The 15,328-nt window shown below is 39.5% G+C and overlaps 1 protein-coding gene across 2 annotated transcripts in view; it reads right to left on the bottom strand.

Moving 5' to 3' along the window:
- Positions 1-654: 654 nt before the first annotated feature.
- LOC129325939 (regucalcin-like) overlaps positions 655-15,328 on the bottom strand; it is a 39,644-nt gene continuing 24,970 nt past the window's right edge. For both annotated transcript variants that reach the window (XM_054973951.1, XM_054973950.1), the window contains exons 3-7: positions 15,085-15,267; positions 13,025-13,240; positions 11,332-11,463; positions 9,936-10,090; positions 655-1,397 (exon numbers count right to left, since the gene is read on the bottom strand). In XM_054973951.1, the coding sequence (XP_054829926.1) occupies positions 1,347-1,397; positions 9,936-10,090; positions 11,332-11,463; positions 13,025-13,240; positions 15,085-15,267 (737 nt within the window). In that variant the 3' untranslated portion in view covers positions 655-1,346. The remainder of the gene's footprint in view (positions 1,398-9,935; positions 10,091-11,331; positions 11,464-13,024; positions 13,241-15,084; positions 15,268-15,328) is intronic.

Below are 15,328 nucleotides of genomic sequence, written 5' to 3'. Positions count from 1 at the left end.
GAGCAGCTAGCTAAAGGAAGCCATTAAATTATTAGGTGGTCTTGTAGGTTGACTTTAGGGTTCATAATTATGAATTAAGACTTTATCTTCAATTATTAGTACATACTATGTCTCTATATTTCTGTGGAAGGATTTAAGCATGTACTTACCTCAGTGAACCTAGGCTAAAAGTGATCAATTTTGACTAGCTTGAAGTATTTTTGAATACTATTTTCATATTTCTTATGCAAAATAAATATCAGCTTCTGGTGTTGGCATATAAAATATCCTTTTTTAATAATTTTATCTGATTTCTAACAGTTTTTTGTGCTTTACATTTTAATTATTCAAAAAGGCCAGGTACTTTTAAAAAAAGAATTCTGTATATTTTTCAGGTTTTGAGTTTTCTGAGTACAGCTGTCATCAAGTACGGTAGAATTACTTGTACTGTAATCCATTATATCACTAAGAACATTTTTTCTGTCATCTCCTATACGATCTAATTAGGAGATTTTGGAAGGGTTATTTATTACTTCAACAGATTAGTTTTCCTAAAGCTCCTAATTAGAACTGCCTCATCTTATGTTACTGGCCTACTTTTTAAAAGTTTCAGTGATTTAATGATTTCTTGATATTCACATGAGTTCATTAAAACAAAACAGCAGAACTGTCAAATCATCTTTAAAATGCTCTTTTTAATTATAAACTGAATTTTGAAAGTTCTTTCAAAGCCTATGGACAAAAGAGTCTTCATGTATTTCCTTTATGCAAGTAATGTCATCATTTGTTCATTGTTGATAATATGTTCCATCTTTTAATTCAATCAATACTTCCTTTAAATTAAAACATCAGTTTTAAAATGTTAATTGTAAGAAACTGTAATACCTTCTACTGTGTTCCCTTTCTAACCTAATAAACAGGATCAATATATAAAATTTCCAGTGTCATATTATTCATACTGGATCAAGTCTTTTCTGGAGGCATTTAGCGCATTGATTTGTTAGCATTTTCACCCCTCCCCCAAGTTTTTTCCTGGGTTCTTTCTTATCAAATGCTGCTTCAGAGCTATACAACAGTCTGAAAGCAGATAGTTACATGTAAAATAGTAAACTAAAATTGAAGGGGGTACATATAAGACCAAAATCACTTCTGTTACAGTTTTCTATTTCATCAATATTTTGGCACTAACCAAAAATAGTTCCAAATATAGGCAAAAATTTTAGTCCTTTTCATTTCTAGTGTGGTTCAAATAATTGCATGAACAGCTGCAGCTATCAAGGAAAAGCTATGCAATTTTAAAATCTTCCTGTAGTCTATGATCTGTTCTTCATCATTGATTCCGCCTGAATTGCTTTCAGCATGGACAATTAACCAGCAAAGTAGTACTGTGGGATTCCTTTCACCCCCAATCCTGTTACCTGTTTAAGAAAAAGGAGCAGATTATTAGTTTATTGCTTTAGAGCAGATGCTGCAGCTGCCACTTTAGCTTCCGTCCCATATTTTCTAAGGTGAGAGAGCAGTTGAAGGCCCAGGAAAGATGGCATCATTTTACTACCTGTTGTAGTCTGTTGTTTGTTTCCTTTCAGAAAGTGATGAAGACTTCCTGTCATGGCCCAGTCTGAACTCAGTGAGAGTAAGGACTCCTCAGGAGGAGAGGGGTTTCATGTAGCCAGCCAGGACTCCTCAGGAGAAGAGGAGCTCCATGTAGCCGGCCCTGACTCAGCAGAGGCTGGTAATCAGGAGCCACAGCTGCTGGCTAATCGGAGCTTACAGCCAGCAGCTGAAGCAGAGCCACCAGTACTCTCCAGCCCCAGCACCACAGGGGAAGCCCAGCCAGGGGCTTAAGTGTCCTGCCCCTTATTTCTTCAGAATGAAAGTAAGTCCAGGTCTGAAAAGTCCAAGTAAGAGGAATTATATACTGTGCAGCCAGCTGTAATTGGAGACTCTGATGAATAAAACCCTGTCTTGAACCAACTATTACTGCATGCTAAAGTAGGAGCTTCACACTGTGTTTAACTGGCAGGCATAACTCACTAGTCCCCAGTACAGATGGGCACGAACCTAAATACAAACCAAACCCCCCCACAAACCAGCCTGGTTTGGGGTTCGTGAACCAGGGATCGTGGAAGCTGGTTTCCACAAACTTCCACGAACTGGACTACTGGTTCATTTGGTTCGTATTAAAGGGACAGTTTAAATGGCCATTTACTCAGAGGAAATGGCCATTTAAACTTTTCCTGCCACTTGCAAGCGGAAGGTCCCTTTAAACTCAAGCAGCGGGGGGGATGCCCCCTTCACCAACTACCAGCTGATAGTTTAAAGGAACCTACCACTTGCAAGCAGCAGGGCCCTTTAAACGGCCCAACCCCCACCTCCCCAGCCCCCCACTTACCTTCCATCTGATGCTGGGGTGGTGGAGGCCTCCACTGCCCTGTAGGCCCATGCAGCAGCGGAGGAGGCCAAAAATGGCCTTTCTGCCCCTCAAATGGCAGCCACAGCTGCCATTTGAGGGGCAGAAAGGCCATTTTTGGCCTTCTCCTTTCTGTGCAGGCAGCAAAGGAGGCCTCCACCACCCCAGCAGAGGGAAGATAAGTGGGGGCTGGGGCTTGAGGGGGTGGGGATTGGGGCTGGGGGTGAGCCGTTTAAAGGGCCCTGCCGCTTGCAAGCAGCAGGTCCCTTTAAACTATCCGCTGGCAGTCGGCGAAGGGGGATCCCCCCTGCCACATGCCAGCTGATAGTTTAAAGGGTCCTGCCCCTTGCAAGTGGCAAGAAAGGGCCCTTTAAATGATTAAATGCCCCTTTCCCTGTCAGAAAGGGGCATTTAAACCCCACGAACCACGAACCACAAACTGGTTCATAACTGGGCCAGTTCCATGCCAGTTCATCATTTATGGAAACCCTACCAACAACGAACTCCATTTTCTGTTTTTTTCTGGTTTGGTTTTTTTCTGGTTCGTGCCCATGTCTAGTCCCCAGCAGAGAATGAACAAAAGGTTAGAACAAGAGGCTTCTGAGGGAAAGGAAAACCAAGGCAACAACCAGATTGTGTCAACTGCTGTATGAGTTTCACCTTATTCCAGACTGCAGATGCAGATGTACTGCCAAGCACTTCTAAACACTCATGACAACCGCAAAATCTTCTCTTTTTTTTTTTAAACAATTTTTATTGGATTAGATATCATTTAATTTCTAATTACAATCAATTTCCCTGTTTCCCAATTCTAACCCCCTCCCTTTCCCCCCCTTTTGTTGACTTCCAACAGTTTTCCAACCCTTTGTCCCTTTCCCTTACTCATTTTACATTCTTTCTATCTAACGAACATATACTTTCACTTTCTTCTAAGCTTATCTATATAACTATATAACTATATAGCACAATATTCTTTCTGTCTTCTTACTTACTTTAACAACTAAGTCACAATATTACAGTAATAATAATACATAACTAAATGCTATCTTCCTTTTAGTAATAATCCTTTAACTATTTTTAGTACTCTGTACTCTATCTTGTAATCCCTTCTTCAATATGGGACAAACAATTTATCCCTTTTTGCATAGTTTCAAATACTTCCATAAACAATACATTCATATAAGTCAACCAATTTAACTTATACTCTATATATTACTTTTTCTTCATATCTTATCTTCGTTCTACTTTAATTGTATTATTATATTACTTTAAATGTGCAACTTTGTAATTATCATCAAAAATCGTCAACCAATTTGACCCATATATATCTTCAAACCATCTCATTCAGTTTAGTACATTGTACAATTTTTACCAACAATAATATTGATTAGTCTATTCTTATAATTAATTATTTTCTATTATTATACTATATATAATAATCTAATGAAATAACTGCTCAGAAATTCACATTTATCTTCCCCCCCCCCCCCCGGTAAAGTCACCTCCCTCTGCATTTATTATATTTCAGTAGTTCTCAAACTGCCACAGTTCTCCTCCCACCTCCCATTTCTTGACTAAATATTGTTTCAGCTTCTCCCAATCCGTGTTAAACTGTCCTGGATCAAGGTTTCTCAATTTTCTTGTCATTTTGTCCATTTCCGCCATATACAGCAATTTGTATATCCAGTCCTCGAAAGTTGGCACTTCTTGTACTTTCCATTTTTGCGCATACAAAAGTCTGGCCGCTGCTGTCATGTAAAATAACAATGTCCTGTGTTGAGCTGGAATATCCTCCATTCCCAAGTTCAGTAGCAGGAGTTCTGGGTTCTTATTGATTTGAAATTGTAAAATCTCACTTATTGCTCTTATTATTTCCCCCCAGTACTGCCTAGCTACCTCACACGTCCACCACATATGGTACAAAGATCCCTCATGTTTTTTACATTTCCAGCATTTATTGGACATATTCAAGTTTCCTAGCGCAATTTTCTTTGGTGTCATATACCAACGATAAATCATTTTGTAGACATTCTCTTTAATGTTAGTGCATGTCGTAGTCTTCATTGTATTCTTCCACAAGTATTCCCACGCCTCCATTGTTATTTCTTTATTAAAGTTTATGGCCCACTTCACCATTTGTACTTTGACTATTTCATCTTCAGTATACCATTTCAACAATATTTTGTACACCTTAGAGATTTCCTTCTTGTCCTCTTGTAGAAGTGTCTGCTCTAATTCCGAATTCTCCATTCTTATCCCACCCTTCGCACAATCCGAGTTGTAGAGATCTCTAATCTGCCTATACTGAAACCAATCATAATTTGGAGATAACTCGTCATGTGTCTTTATTTTAAGTTTAGAAAGTTCTATTCGGGTTATCTCCTTATACGTTAAACACTGTTGTTCGTTGTCGACAGTTCTTGGATCTATTACTTCATATGGAACCACCCATGAGGGGGTTCCTTCTTGTAAATAATCTCTGTACTTCTTCCAGGTTGTATACAAGCTTCTCCGTATGTAGTGGTGTAAAAACATAGAATTTGCCTTTACTTTTTCGTACCATAAATATGCATGCCAACCGAATATTTTTTTATATCCTTCTAGGGCCAATAGTTTCCGGTTTTTCAACGTTATCCAATCTTTCAGCCACACTAAACAAATTGCGTCATAGTAAAGTCTTAGGTTGGGCAGTTGCATTCCGCCTCTTTCTTTTGCATCTTGTAGAACTTTCATTTTCACTCGAGGCTTTTTGCCTGCCCAAACAAAGTCTGATATTTTTCTCTGCCATTTTTCAAACTGCTTGGAATCTCGAATAATTGGTATTGTCTGTAGCAAAAACATTACTCTTGGTAACACGTTCATCTTAACTGCTGCAATCCTTCCCAACCATGACAGATTCAGTCTATTCCATTTAATCAAGTCTTGCTCTATCTGAGTCCATAATTTTTCATAATTATTTTTAAATAGATCTATATTCTTTGCAGTCAGTTCAATTCCCAAATATTTCACCTTGCTTGTTACTTCACAGTCTGTTATTTCCATTAGCAATTGTTGTTTTTGCTTGGTCATATTTTTACATAGTATCTTTGACTTCTTTTTATTAATATAAAACCCTGCCAAATCTCCGAATTCCTTAATCTTCTCTATCACTTTTGGCATGTTCTCCATTGGGTCTTCCACCATTAACATTATGTCGTCCGCAAATGCTCTAACCTTATATGAAAAGTCCTTTATTTTTATTCCACGAATTTCTTCATCTTGTCGTATCTGTATCATCAAAATCTCCAATACCAAAATAAATAACAGCGGAGACAGCGGGCAACCTTGTCTTGTTCCTTTACCTATAGTTAATTTCTTAGTAACCTCGTCATTTACCACAATTGCTGCATTCTGGTCTCTGTAGATTTCTTTTACTGCTCTTATAAATCTTTCTCCCATTTGTAGCTTTTCCATAGTGGCAAACATAAAATCCCAGTTCAAGTTGTCAAACGCTTTTTCAGCATCCACAAAGAAGAAACCAACCTCTTTATCACAACGCTTATCATAGTATTCAATAGCATTTATCACTGTCCTTAAATTATCTTTAATTTGTCTGTTTGGCAAAAAACCTGCTTGTTCCTCCTCAATAACTTCTGAAAGCCATCCCTTCACTCTTTCTGCCAGTATCTTCGCAAAGATTTTATAGTCATTGTTGAGTAACGATATAGGTCTATAATTTTTCACATTGGTCAGGTCTTGCCCCTCTTTGGGGATCAATGATATATTAGCTTCATTCCAGGTATCTGGGATCCGTTGATCCTTTAACACACCATTGATCACCTCTTTTAGGAACGGTGCCAGCTCATTGGCCATTACCTTATAGAATTTTGCTGTAAGTCCATCTGGCCCTGGCACCTTTCCCAGATTTGTTGACTGTATTGCCTTTCTTATTTCTTCCTCCGTTACTTCATTATTCAGTTTGTCTCTCCAGGCTTCCGAAATTACTGGGAGCTTCATTTTCTCCAAATATGTCGCTATTGAGTCTTTATTCACCTCTTTCTTGCTATACAATTTAGCATAGAATTTATAAAAGGCTCTACTAATGGATGTCTGATCCAAACACATTTTATTATCTTCACTAATTTTATTTATTATTTTCTTCTCCTTTCTCTTCTTCAATTGCCATGCCAAATATTTCCCAGGTTTATTTGCACCTTCAAACGCTTTTTGGTTCAATCTTTTCAGATTCCACTCCAGTTCTTTATTATTCATTGCTGTCAACTGTTCTTGAAGTATTTTAATGTCCTGATAGATTTTCTTTTTCCCTGGTCTTTTCTTTAGCTGTATTTCTTTGGCTTTTATTTTCTCCATAATCTCCTGTCTCTTCTCCTCTTTTTTCTTTCTGGCTCTTCCATTTAAGTCCATTAGTATGCCCCTGATTACTGCCTTATAGGTGTCCCATACCTTGTTGGTTGGTACTTCTCTATTCATATTATATTGTATGAAGAACTTTGTCTCTCTTCTCAGCATCTCCATGTTTTCTCCCTCTTGTAGCAAATCCTCATTTATTCTCCATCCATTCCTTTTACTCCTTTTCCCCAGCTTCCACATAATTGGGTTATGATCCGAGCCTACCATCGGCATTATTTCCACCTCCTTAGTCCATAACGCTAAGTCTTTTGAGGCCCAGATCATATCAATTTTCGATAACGTAGAACGTCTTGCGGAGAAAAACGTAAATTGTCTATTTTGGGGTTTTGTCTTCTCCATACATCTTCTAAAGTCTCCTGTTGTATCAGTTCAAAAAACAACTTTGGTAATAATCCTCTTTTCTTTTGTGTAGTTATTGATTTTTTGTCTAGTTCCAAGTTTGTCACTCCATTGAAATCTCCAGCAAGAATTATCTGGTCATATGAAAGTTCATCTAGTTGCTTCCTCAAATCCTCAAAGAAGGCTTCTTTTGCTCCATTAGGTGCGTAGATTCCAATTACCAGCACTTTCTTTAGGTTCCATATACATTCCACTGCTAGAAATCTAGCTTCCACATCCTTCATTACAAGCTTTGGCTGTAGCTCCTCTTTTATATACAACACCACTCCTCTTTTTTTCTTATTAGAGGCCGCTACAAAATCATTGCCCAATTTTTTCCATTTTAAATACTTTACATCTTGTTTTCGAATATGAGTCTCTTGCAAACATACAATATCACATTTTTGTTTTACTAGCCAGTGGAAAATACTTTTTCTCTTATTCGGTGAATTAAGTCCATTTACATTCCAAGATAAAACTTTACACTCCATGATTATAATCTTGTTGCTGGTAAGTCCTTTTCATTGTCCCTTCTAAATCGCTCCATCTCTAGTTCAGATCTAATGCGCTTTTTTGCTCCTCCAAGTTCAAAGGACACTCCTTCTGGTAATTCCCATCTGTACCTTATTTTCATGTCCTTCAGAATCTGAATTAGAGCTTTGTATTTTTTCCGATCTGATAACACCGATCTGGGTATTTCCTTCATAATAATAATCGTCTTGCCATCAATCTCCAATGGATCTTGAAACTGTTTAGTCACAATTTTCTCTTTCATGTTTCGAGTTGTGAACTGCACAATCACGTCTCTTGGTAGTTTCCTCTGGGTCGCAATTCTTGAGTTTACACGATATACCACATCTAGAATAGCCACAACTTCCTCCTCCTCCTTTCCCAGGTATTCAGCTAACACCTCAGTAATCTGCTCTTGAGCTGTCTTTCCTTCCACTTCCGGCAAGCCGCGAAATCTCAGCTGTTTCTCCATATGTTTACTTTCCACAACCGCCATTCTTCCCCTCATCAGCCTCATCTCTGTTTGTTGCGTATCAGCTAAATTCTCCACCGCGCCTTCCACTACTTTAACTCTTTGCTGTGTTCCTTGCAAGTCATTTTGCATTATCTCCATACCTTTCTTCACTTCTGCAAGCTCACTTTTCACTGTCTGTTTAACCTCTTTAATCAACTCCGGTTTCATATCCTTAAGTTCTTTAATCACTTCTAGGAGTTTTTTGTCCAAGTTTTCTATTGCCGATTGCCACTCTTTTTTAGACATTGTGGGGCTTGCTTTAGCTCGCTCCCACGAGTCCGCTCTCTTCCTTAGCTCCGTGGCGTTTAATCTAACGTCCTTTTAATTTAAATGTCCCGGTCTTTTCCAAAAAAAAAACTTTTAAAGAGTCCAAAATGTCGGGCGTCTTTTCTCTATGGTTCCTCTATGATTTTTGTAATCCAATATGGCTTACTTCCGCTTTCGCTGAAGCCGCGGTTCTTCCCCTTTCAAAGATGGCGATTCCCTTCTTCCTGCCCTCTGGCAGGAGCCGCTTCTCTCCAGCAACTCTATTGTTATTACGTACTTCCTGTTTCCCGACTTCCCTCAGTGACTCTCGCGATGGTGAAATTTTCTCACAGCCCAGTAACCGCAAGTATTCAAAACAATAGTCCAATTTCTTTAATAACTTCGTTAAACTTAGTCCTTTTTCTAATGCAACTCTTGCCGAGTCTTCCTCTCCTTATAGTTAGTCTGTTGCAGTTTAAAATCTACTTTTAATTCTTGTTTGCTTTTAGCAATCTGTCCCGATTCGGAAGATAGTGATCTTTACCTTCTCATTCACTTTCCTTGGGTTGTAATCGCTGTTTCAATCTTAGAATCCCCTCCGCTCTTCCTTCCCCTATTGAAGCTTGGGTACGTAGGTCTTATGCCAACCGCATTGGCCCCAGGACTGCCGCAGAGATCGTAGCCGACCTGTCACAGGGTGGGACCTCAAGGGTCGGGAAAGAGTCCGTTGCGCAGGACCCCCCCTCACCCGAGATCGACGCGCCCTGAGGTCTTGAGCGTTCTTTGCCTGTTCTCCGCCTGAGAACAGTCGGCCACGGGCTAAAATGCCCCCGCCGGCCGCTTAAAACGGCAGTCCGGTCAGCTCCGCGATTGGAGCTGCGTCAGACCTCCATAAATCCCAAACCGGAAGTCCCGCAAAATCTTCTTCTCAGTGGGGGACCCCAAACACACAGGTTTGTATAAATCCAGATGGGGACAGCATAATACTGAACATGACTACACAAAATTCCAGTGGCAGTTCAACAAGAGATGCTGCCTGATGCTACCTCCCTATCTCCCCCACCCCACCCCTGCCTTTTATATTCTACTTGATCACCAGAGCATCCAATACTCCTTCCAACGGGGATCCCCAAATTCTTGTGAAATCTGTGTTGTGAAACTTTAGGAACAAAGTAAAACAGATTTTGAAAAAAGTGCAGAAAAGAGGGGGGAAATTTTGAAGTGTACAAAAGCACTACAATGCTTTGGGAAAGCAGGAAACGTTCCCAATAGTATCCAACTGGGGACAAACAACATGTGTGGAAAGCTCCCATTTCTCACCTCACCATAGCATTGGTCCTGCAAAACACACAGAGCCCAGTGCAAGAAAGGGTCTGGCTTCTTTGTGCTGAACTATTGATTAAACCACCTAAGAAAGGGGAAAATTTCAAGTAGCACAGCCAGAAGATTTTATTTTTGACACCCAGAAAGGAAACAAGATCTGTTTACCTTGAAAATCTCCCCAGCCTGAGGTTCTTTTGCTAAGGCTGCTCTGTTCAGTCCATCATAGGCAGAAGTGACATACATTTCTGAATAGTCTTTCCCACCAAAGCAGCAAGATGTGATCCTGGAAGCAGGCATCTTCACCGTTTGCATTCTTTTCCCTACAGACAGATAAACCAATAGAGAAAATATTTGCCTGTATAACTTTGTGTAATAATGATTAATCAATTCACCTGTTTTATGTTAGTATCATAGTATGGATCAGCATATAACTGAAATTGCCACAAAAATATTTCCTATCTGATGCTAATTTTTTCTCTTTTATTTAGTGCCCAAATAGCCAGACATTTTATTTTGTGCCAAAATAACTAGACATTTAACTGTCTTCCTAGAAATGGATTTGTTTATTGGTTCTAGCTTCAAAAGAGAACAAGCAAATTAATGGAAAATAGGTCATCATCACCATGACCAAATTTGTTAAATAAAACTGCTATTGGATTATTTTAGACAGAAATATTACTTCTCCTGTACATTTTACTAGGAGAAAGGGGCCTGTTTTTAGACTGGACTTCTAACTCCATCCTGTTCCATTGGTAGCCTTTTCCAGATGTTACATATGCGGGTATCCCAGCTGGCTGAACTGAGTGCATTGGCTGCCCATGATCCTTCAGATATGCACAGTCACCATTTTGTTTGAATAGGGCACCATGTATCTGTAATCTGAAAATTCATATCCGGATTAAATAGTAACCACATGTTACTATTTAAGGATCATTGGTGGTGGGCACCCCTAGTTGTAAAGTTGGATACCTCAAAACATAACATCTGGAAAAGGTTTGTGTGAGCCTTTAAAAGCACACAGGTAACAAAATTAGTATAAACAACATACACAATAGCTGCATTGAAGTGACATTGTGACATCCAATAGCCCTCTTCCTGAGTTTATCACAATGTTTATCACAAAGTGATAAACTCAGGGTCAGATTAGTTTAGGGATGTTAATATATTATGAGTGCTAAACCATAATGTGTGAGGAAGATAAATGTGTTTTGAAAACTACATACACTGGTGGTTTAAATGGTGTGTGTTTTTATGTGTGCATCAGGAATGTGTAATTTGCAATGGTTAACTGCTGCATGCTACATTGGTAAAAAGGAAAAAAAATCCTTCTCATAACGTGTAAATTGAAATCGACTCACTCCAGGAAAAGGTGGGTAGTCTACCCTGGAGTGCCTTCAGAAGCTTCCTCACACTCATCAAGGTACAAGGATTTCAAGACATTTTATTAATATATTTAAATATATCTTGAATACATATGAAGGCCACAGCAAAGGAAAATCTGTTTTGTAAACACTCCCCACACTTGGCTCAGATAAATGCAGGCTTCTCATTAATCTTTTACCTTTCTCAGGGTCAATACGGATCACTCGTCCACCGTCAATGCAGGCCACCCAAAGTTTCCCTTCCACATCAATGCACATCCCATCAGGCATTGCTTCCTCCTTTTCCAGCTTGTACACAGTTCTGCAATCACCTGCACAAGGAATAATGCATCCAACACAGTTGGGCTGTCAATGCAATTGCTATATTCCACGCCCCGCCCCGCCCCCTGCCCCCCCCCCCGCCTTACCAATTCACTGTATATTTTAAAAAGAACCCTCAGATCTATTTTCTAAACATTTGGAGACATGCTTCTGTCCTTCACCTTCTGATAGGAATCTTGTTATGGGCTCACAATCTAATTACCATGAAGCCATAAGGCTTGGCCTAAAGTGATACCTGTTGGGAGTAATTATGGCCTTTGACAAAAAGATCATACTTTGTTGGTTGTGGATGTTTCCTCAATCAGAATGAATTGCTAGGAAATTATTTTCTGACAGGTGGGGGATTTGCATTTGTCTTTCAGTCTCTGAACAGGGTTCTACCCCTTCATCTAAGAGGATATGACAGATGGGTAAGTATCTGTAAAAAGCAGCAGATGGCAGCATTTGGAAAGGACTAAGAAAGAGAGCGGCTGAAAAAAGTAAGAAAATGTAAGAGTGGCTGAAAATGAAGCTCTTTGGGATGCAAGATCTCTCATGTGTGTGTGTGTGTGTGTGTGTGTGTGTCTTGCCAGGTGTTGATCTGCTGCTAATATGAGTGCCTTTTTGACATCCACTTGCATTCTGCATGAATATTTGTAAATAAAGCAGATATTGATCACACAGCTCATGAGTGCTCTCTCATCCAAAGGAAGTTACACTGGACTAGCACTATCCATGGAATTGAGGGACCGTAGAGGCAGAACTCCTAGATGACCATATAAATCCAGAGCTGGAGCATTCCCAATCATTGCATCTCTATGCCATGGGAAATCTGCCCCTATTACACTTGTTTCTGCCATGCAGTCATTGAATCCACAGGGGCTCTATTCCCGTCCCCACCATCCAAGAAGTGGCAACACTAAAAGTAGCATGTAAGTCTTCATGAGTTCAGACTTCATATATTTATATATGGGAGAAATGCAGAACTGCTCAATATTGGAACGCATGGAAAGTAAATTTCGAGTCCCTTGGTTTTAAAAATTATGATCCATTAACTCATACAAAGAGGCAAAATATACGACAACAACCTGCCCAGTCCAAACTCATTCTTACCACACATTTTCCCATTTGTTCAATAAATAATTGGTTTGCGTCAATAATTAAAGAAAAACACAATATGCCAACTGACACATTGTAGATAGAATTAAGTTTGCACTGCAAATTGGACTATTGGTTTACTACAAATTATTCATTGACAGAGCAAATCTTGAACCCTTCTAAGTCTAGGATTGTCTGAATCTAGATTGAGAAATTCCTGGAGATTTGAGGTGCAGCCTGAGGACGGAGGGTTTGGGAAGGCAACAGTCTTCAGTAGCATATAATGGGATATAATGCCCTAGAGTCCACCCTCCAAAGCTTTGTAAACTTTAGACTCTGTAGTCTGGAGATCAATTGCAATGAGTTGGCAATAGCAACCCTATCTAAGCCAATTAACCACAGTGGAATTAGAAGCAGGTAACCCTGTTTGGGATTGCACTGATAGTCACTGTAATCTGAAGAAAGAACAGGTACCAATTTTTCCAGTGTGCTCATCATAGCTGTAAGCGTGCACAGCATAGGCCAGGCTGTCGATGTGGAAGAAAGTTCTGTGATCCAAAGACCATTCCAGACCATTTGAGATATCCACATGATCTAACTGCTTCACGACACTGGAGTCAGGAAATAGAGTATAAAGAGCACCTTGGCACCTGGCTCTCACTCCAGGAGCAGTCTCTTCTGCCATGGTACCTAAAAAATCAACAGTAGAACCGGATAAGAGGCCCTGCCGTGCTGAGTGAAGAATATACCTTATGAATGGCCTTGCTCTGTGTCATGTCTGCTTAGTTTTCTTAGGGGCCTATAGTAAAGGACTTCTTTAAAAGCCTTTTGATTAACCAAGTATGGAATGCCCACCAGATCACTCCTGTTAACATTCAGGCAGACCCCAAAGGACTCTAGAAGAAAACTGATGCTGATACTTCTTCACCCAGGCTCATCCTGCTGTATATGTTAGCCATTACTGGCCCTTGTTATAAACCGTGACATTTGGGGGGTTTTCCCCTTCTTTTTTTTGCTTGTCACTTTTAAATGAGATAATCTTTTCATCCTTGTTAGCAGTTAAAACCATTGTCCACATTGCCTATATTTCCAAGGTACTTTCTGTGTAGTTATCTGAAGAATAGAGAAATTTCAATCATTTCTCTGTTCTTTGTTTATATTTGGGTATAGATTATTAGAATTTATTCTTATCACTGAATCTTTTAGTATACTGATGTTTTTGGAAAACATATAGAAAATCAATGTATTGCCGAAGGCTTTCACGGCCGGAGAACGATTATGCTTCAAGCAGTAGTCAGACCCACCCGAAAAATACAACAGATGCTACAATCAGCAAAAGACAGTAGAGACCCCCTCACCTCTGCAGGAGTATACCGTATACCCTACAGCTGTGGACAAGTTTACATCGGGACCACAAAGTGTAGCATCCAGACAAGAATAAAAGAACATGAAAGACACTGCAGACTTGGACAACCTGAAAAATCAGCAGTGGCTGAACATAGCCTAACTCAAACAGGGCACAGTATCTTATTCCAGGATGCCAAAATACTGGACAACACTTCCAACTACTTTGTCAGACTGCACAGGGAAGCCATTGAAATTCACAAGCATAAGCAAAACTTCAACAGGAAAGAAGAAACCTTAAGAATGAACAGAGCATGGTTTCCAGTTCTGAAAAACACCAGGCTAACAAAACACTCTATACACGACAATAGCCCTGCAGAGAAGATTAGCACATCAAGTACCAATCCATATACAAAAGAACCTCCTCAGGATACAGTGAAGCCTCCCGCCATTAGCATTCCACACCCTGGGAAACTCTTACAGGATGACTCAGCTCAACCCCACCCCTCTTGAGTAGATATAAATGACCTGCCAACACCTTTTCCACACTGTGACACTGAGAGATGTTTGTCTTTTGGTGCTACACCTCTGAAGATGCCAGCCACAGCTGCTGGCGAAACGTCAGGAACTACAATGCCAAGACCACGGCAATACAGCCCGGAAAACCCACAACAACCATATAGAAAATCATTTAATCAGATGATTATAATATATTAGTAAAAGATGTTAGCAGAAATCATATAATAAATTGAAAGATGAAAATTAAAGCAATGCTTATTGACACCTAAGTTATTAACCTGAATTTATTATGTCAGAATAATAATCAAGAGGACTCCCTCTACATAGCATTTCAACTTTTCCAAATTACTGATTATCTCAGCCTTTTTGTTGCTACTCTTTACATAAAGAAGATTATTTTATGTTGCCAATACTAATTTGAAACACATTTTCATACCAGGAGTTAGAAACTGATATTAGAGGCTGGGATGTATTGCATTTACTACATAGCAATCATTTTATTGAGGTCCTTAACACTAATTACCGCTCTTGGTTGTAAAAACAAATTATGCCCATTACTGGATGCTTGAATTCTTACTATAGCTTGATTGATTCCATTGATTCTGTGGATTAATCCAACATGTGAGAAACTCATTAGGTATAGCCAAACTAAACACACACATTCATATCACCTGCAAAAAACCTCCCTTGTGGATCCACTTTTCCATCGTTAAATCGGTTGTTTGGTTTATCTAATTCCTGCTCAGAAATAGTAACAACTTCTTGATTTCTCCAGTTCAAAAAGGCAAACCTGGTTCCTAGAGCAATTACATAGCCTCCACTCTTGCGAAGGGCCACTGAACCAACACGAGCATCTACAGATAGGAAAGAAATTGATATGCTTCAAATTCAGGGAAAGCCAGGACACTTTGCACT

Source organism: Eublepharis macularius, chromosome 3, assembly GCF_028583425.1.
Source record: "Eublepharis macularius isolate TG4126 chromosome 3, MPM_Emac_v1.0, whole genome shotgun sequence".
NCBI classification, from domain to species: Eukaryota; Metazoa; Chordata; class Lepidosauria; order Squamata; family Eublepharidae; genus Eublepharis; species Eublepharis macularius.
This window is presented reverse-complemented; position numbering and strand designations above follow the sequence as displayed.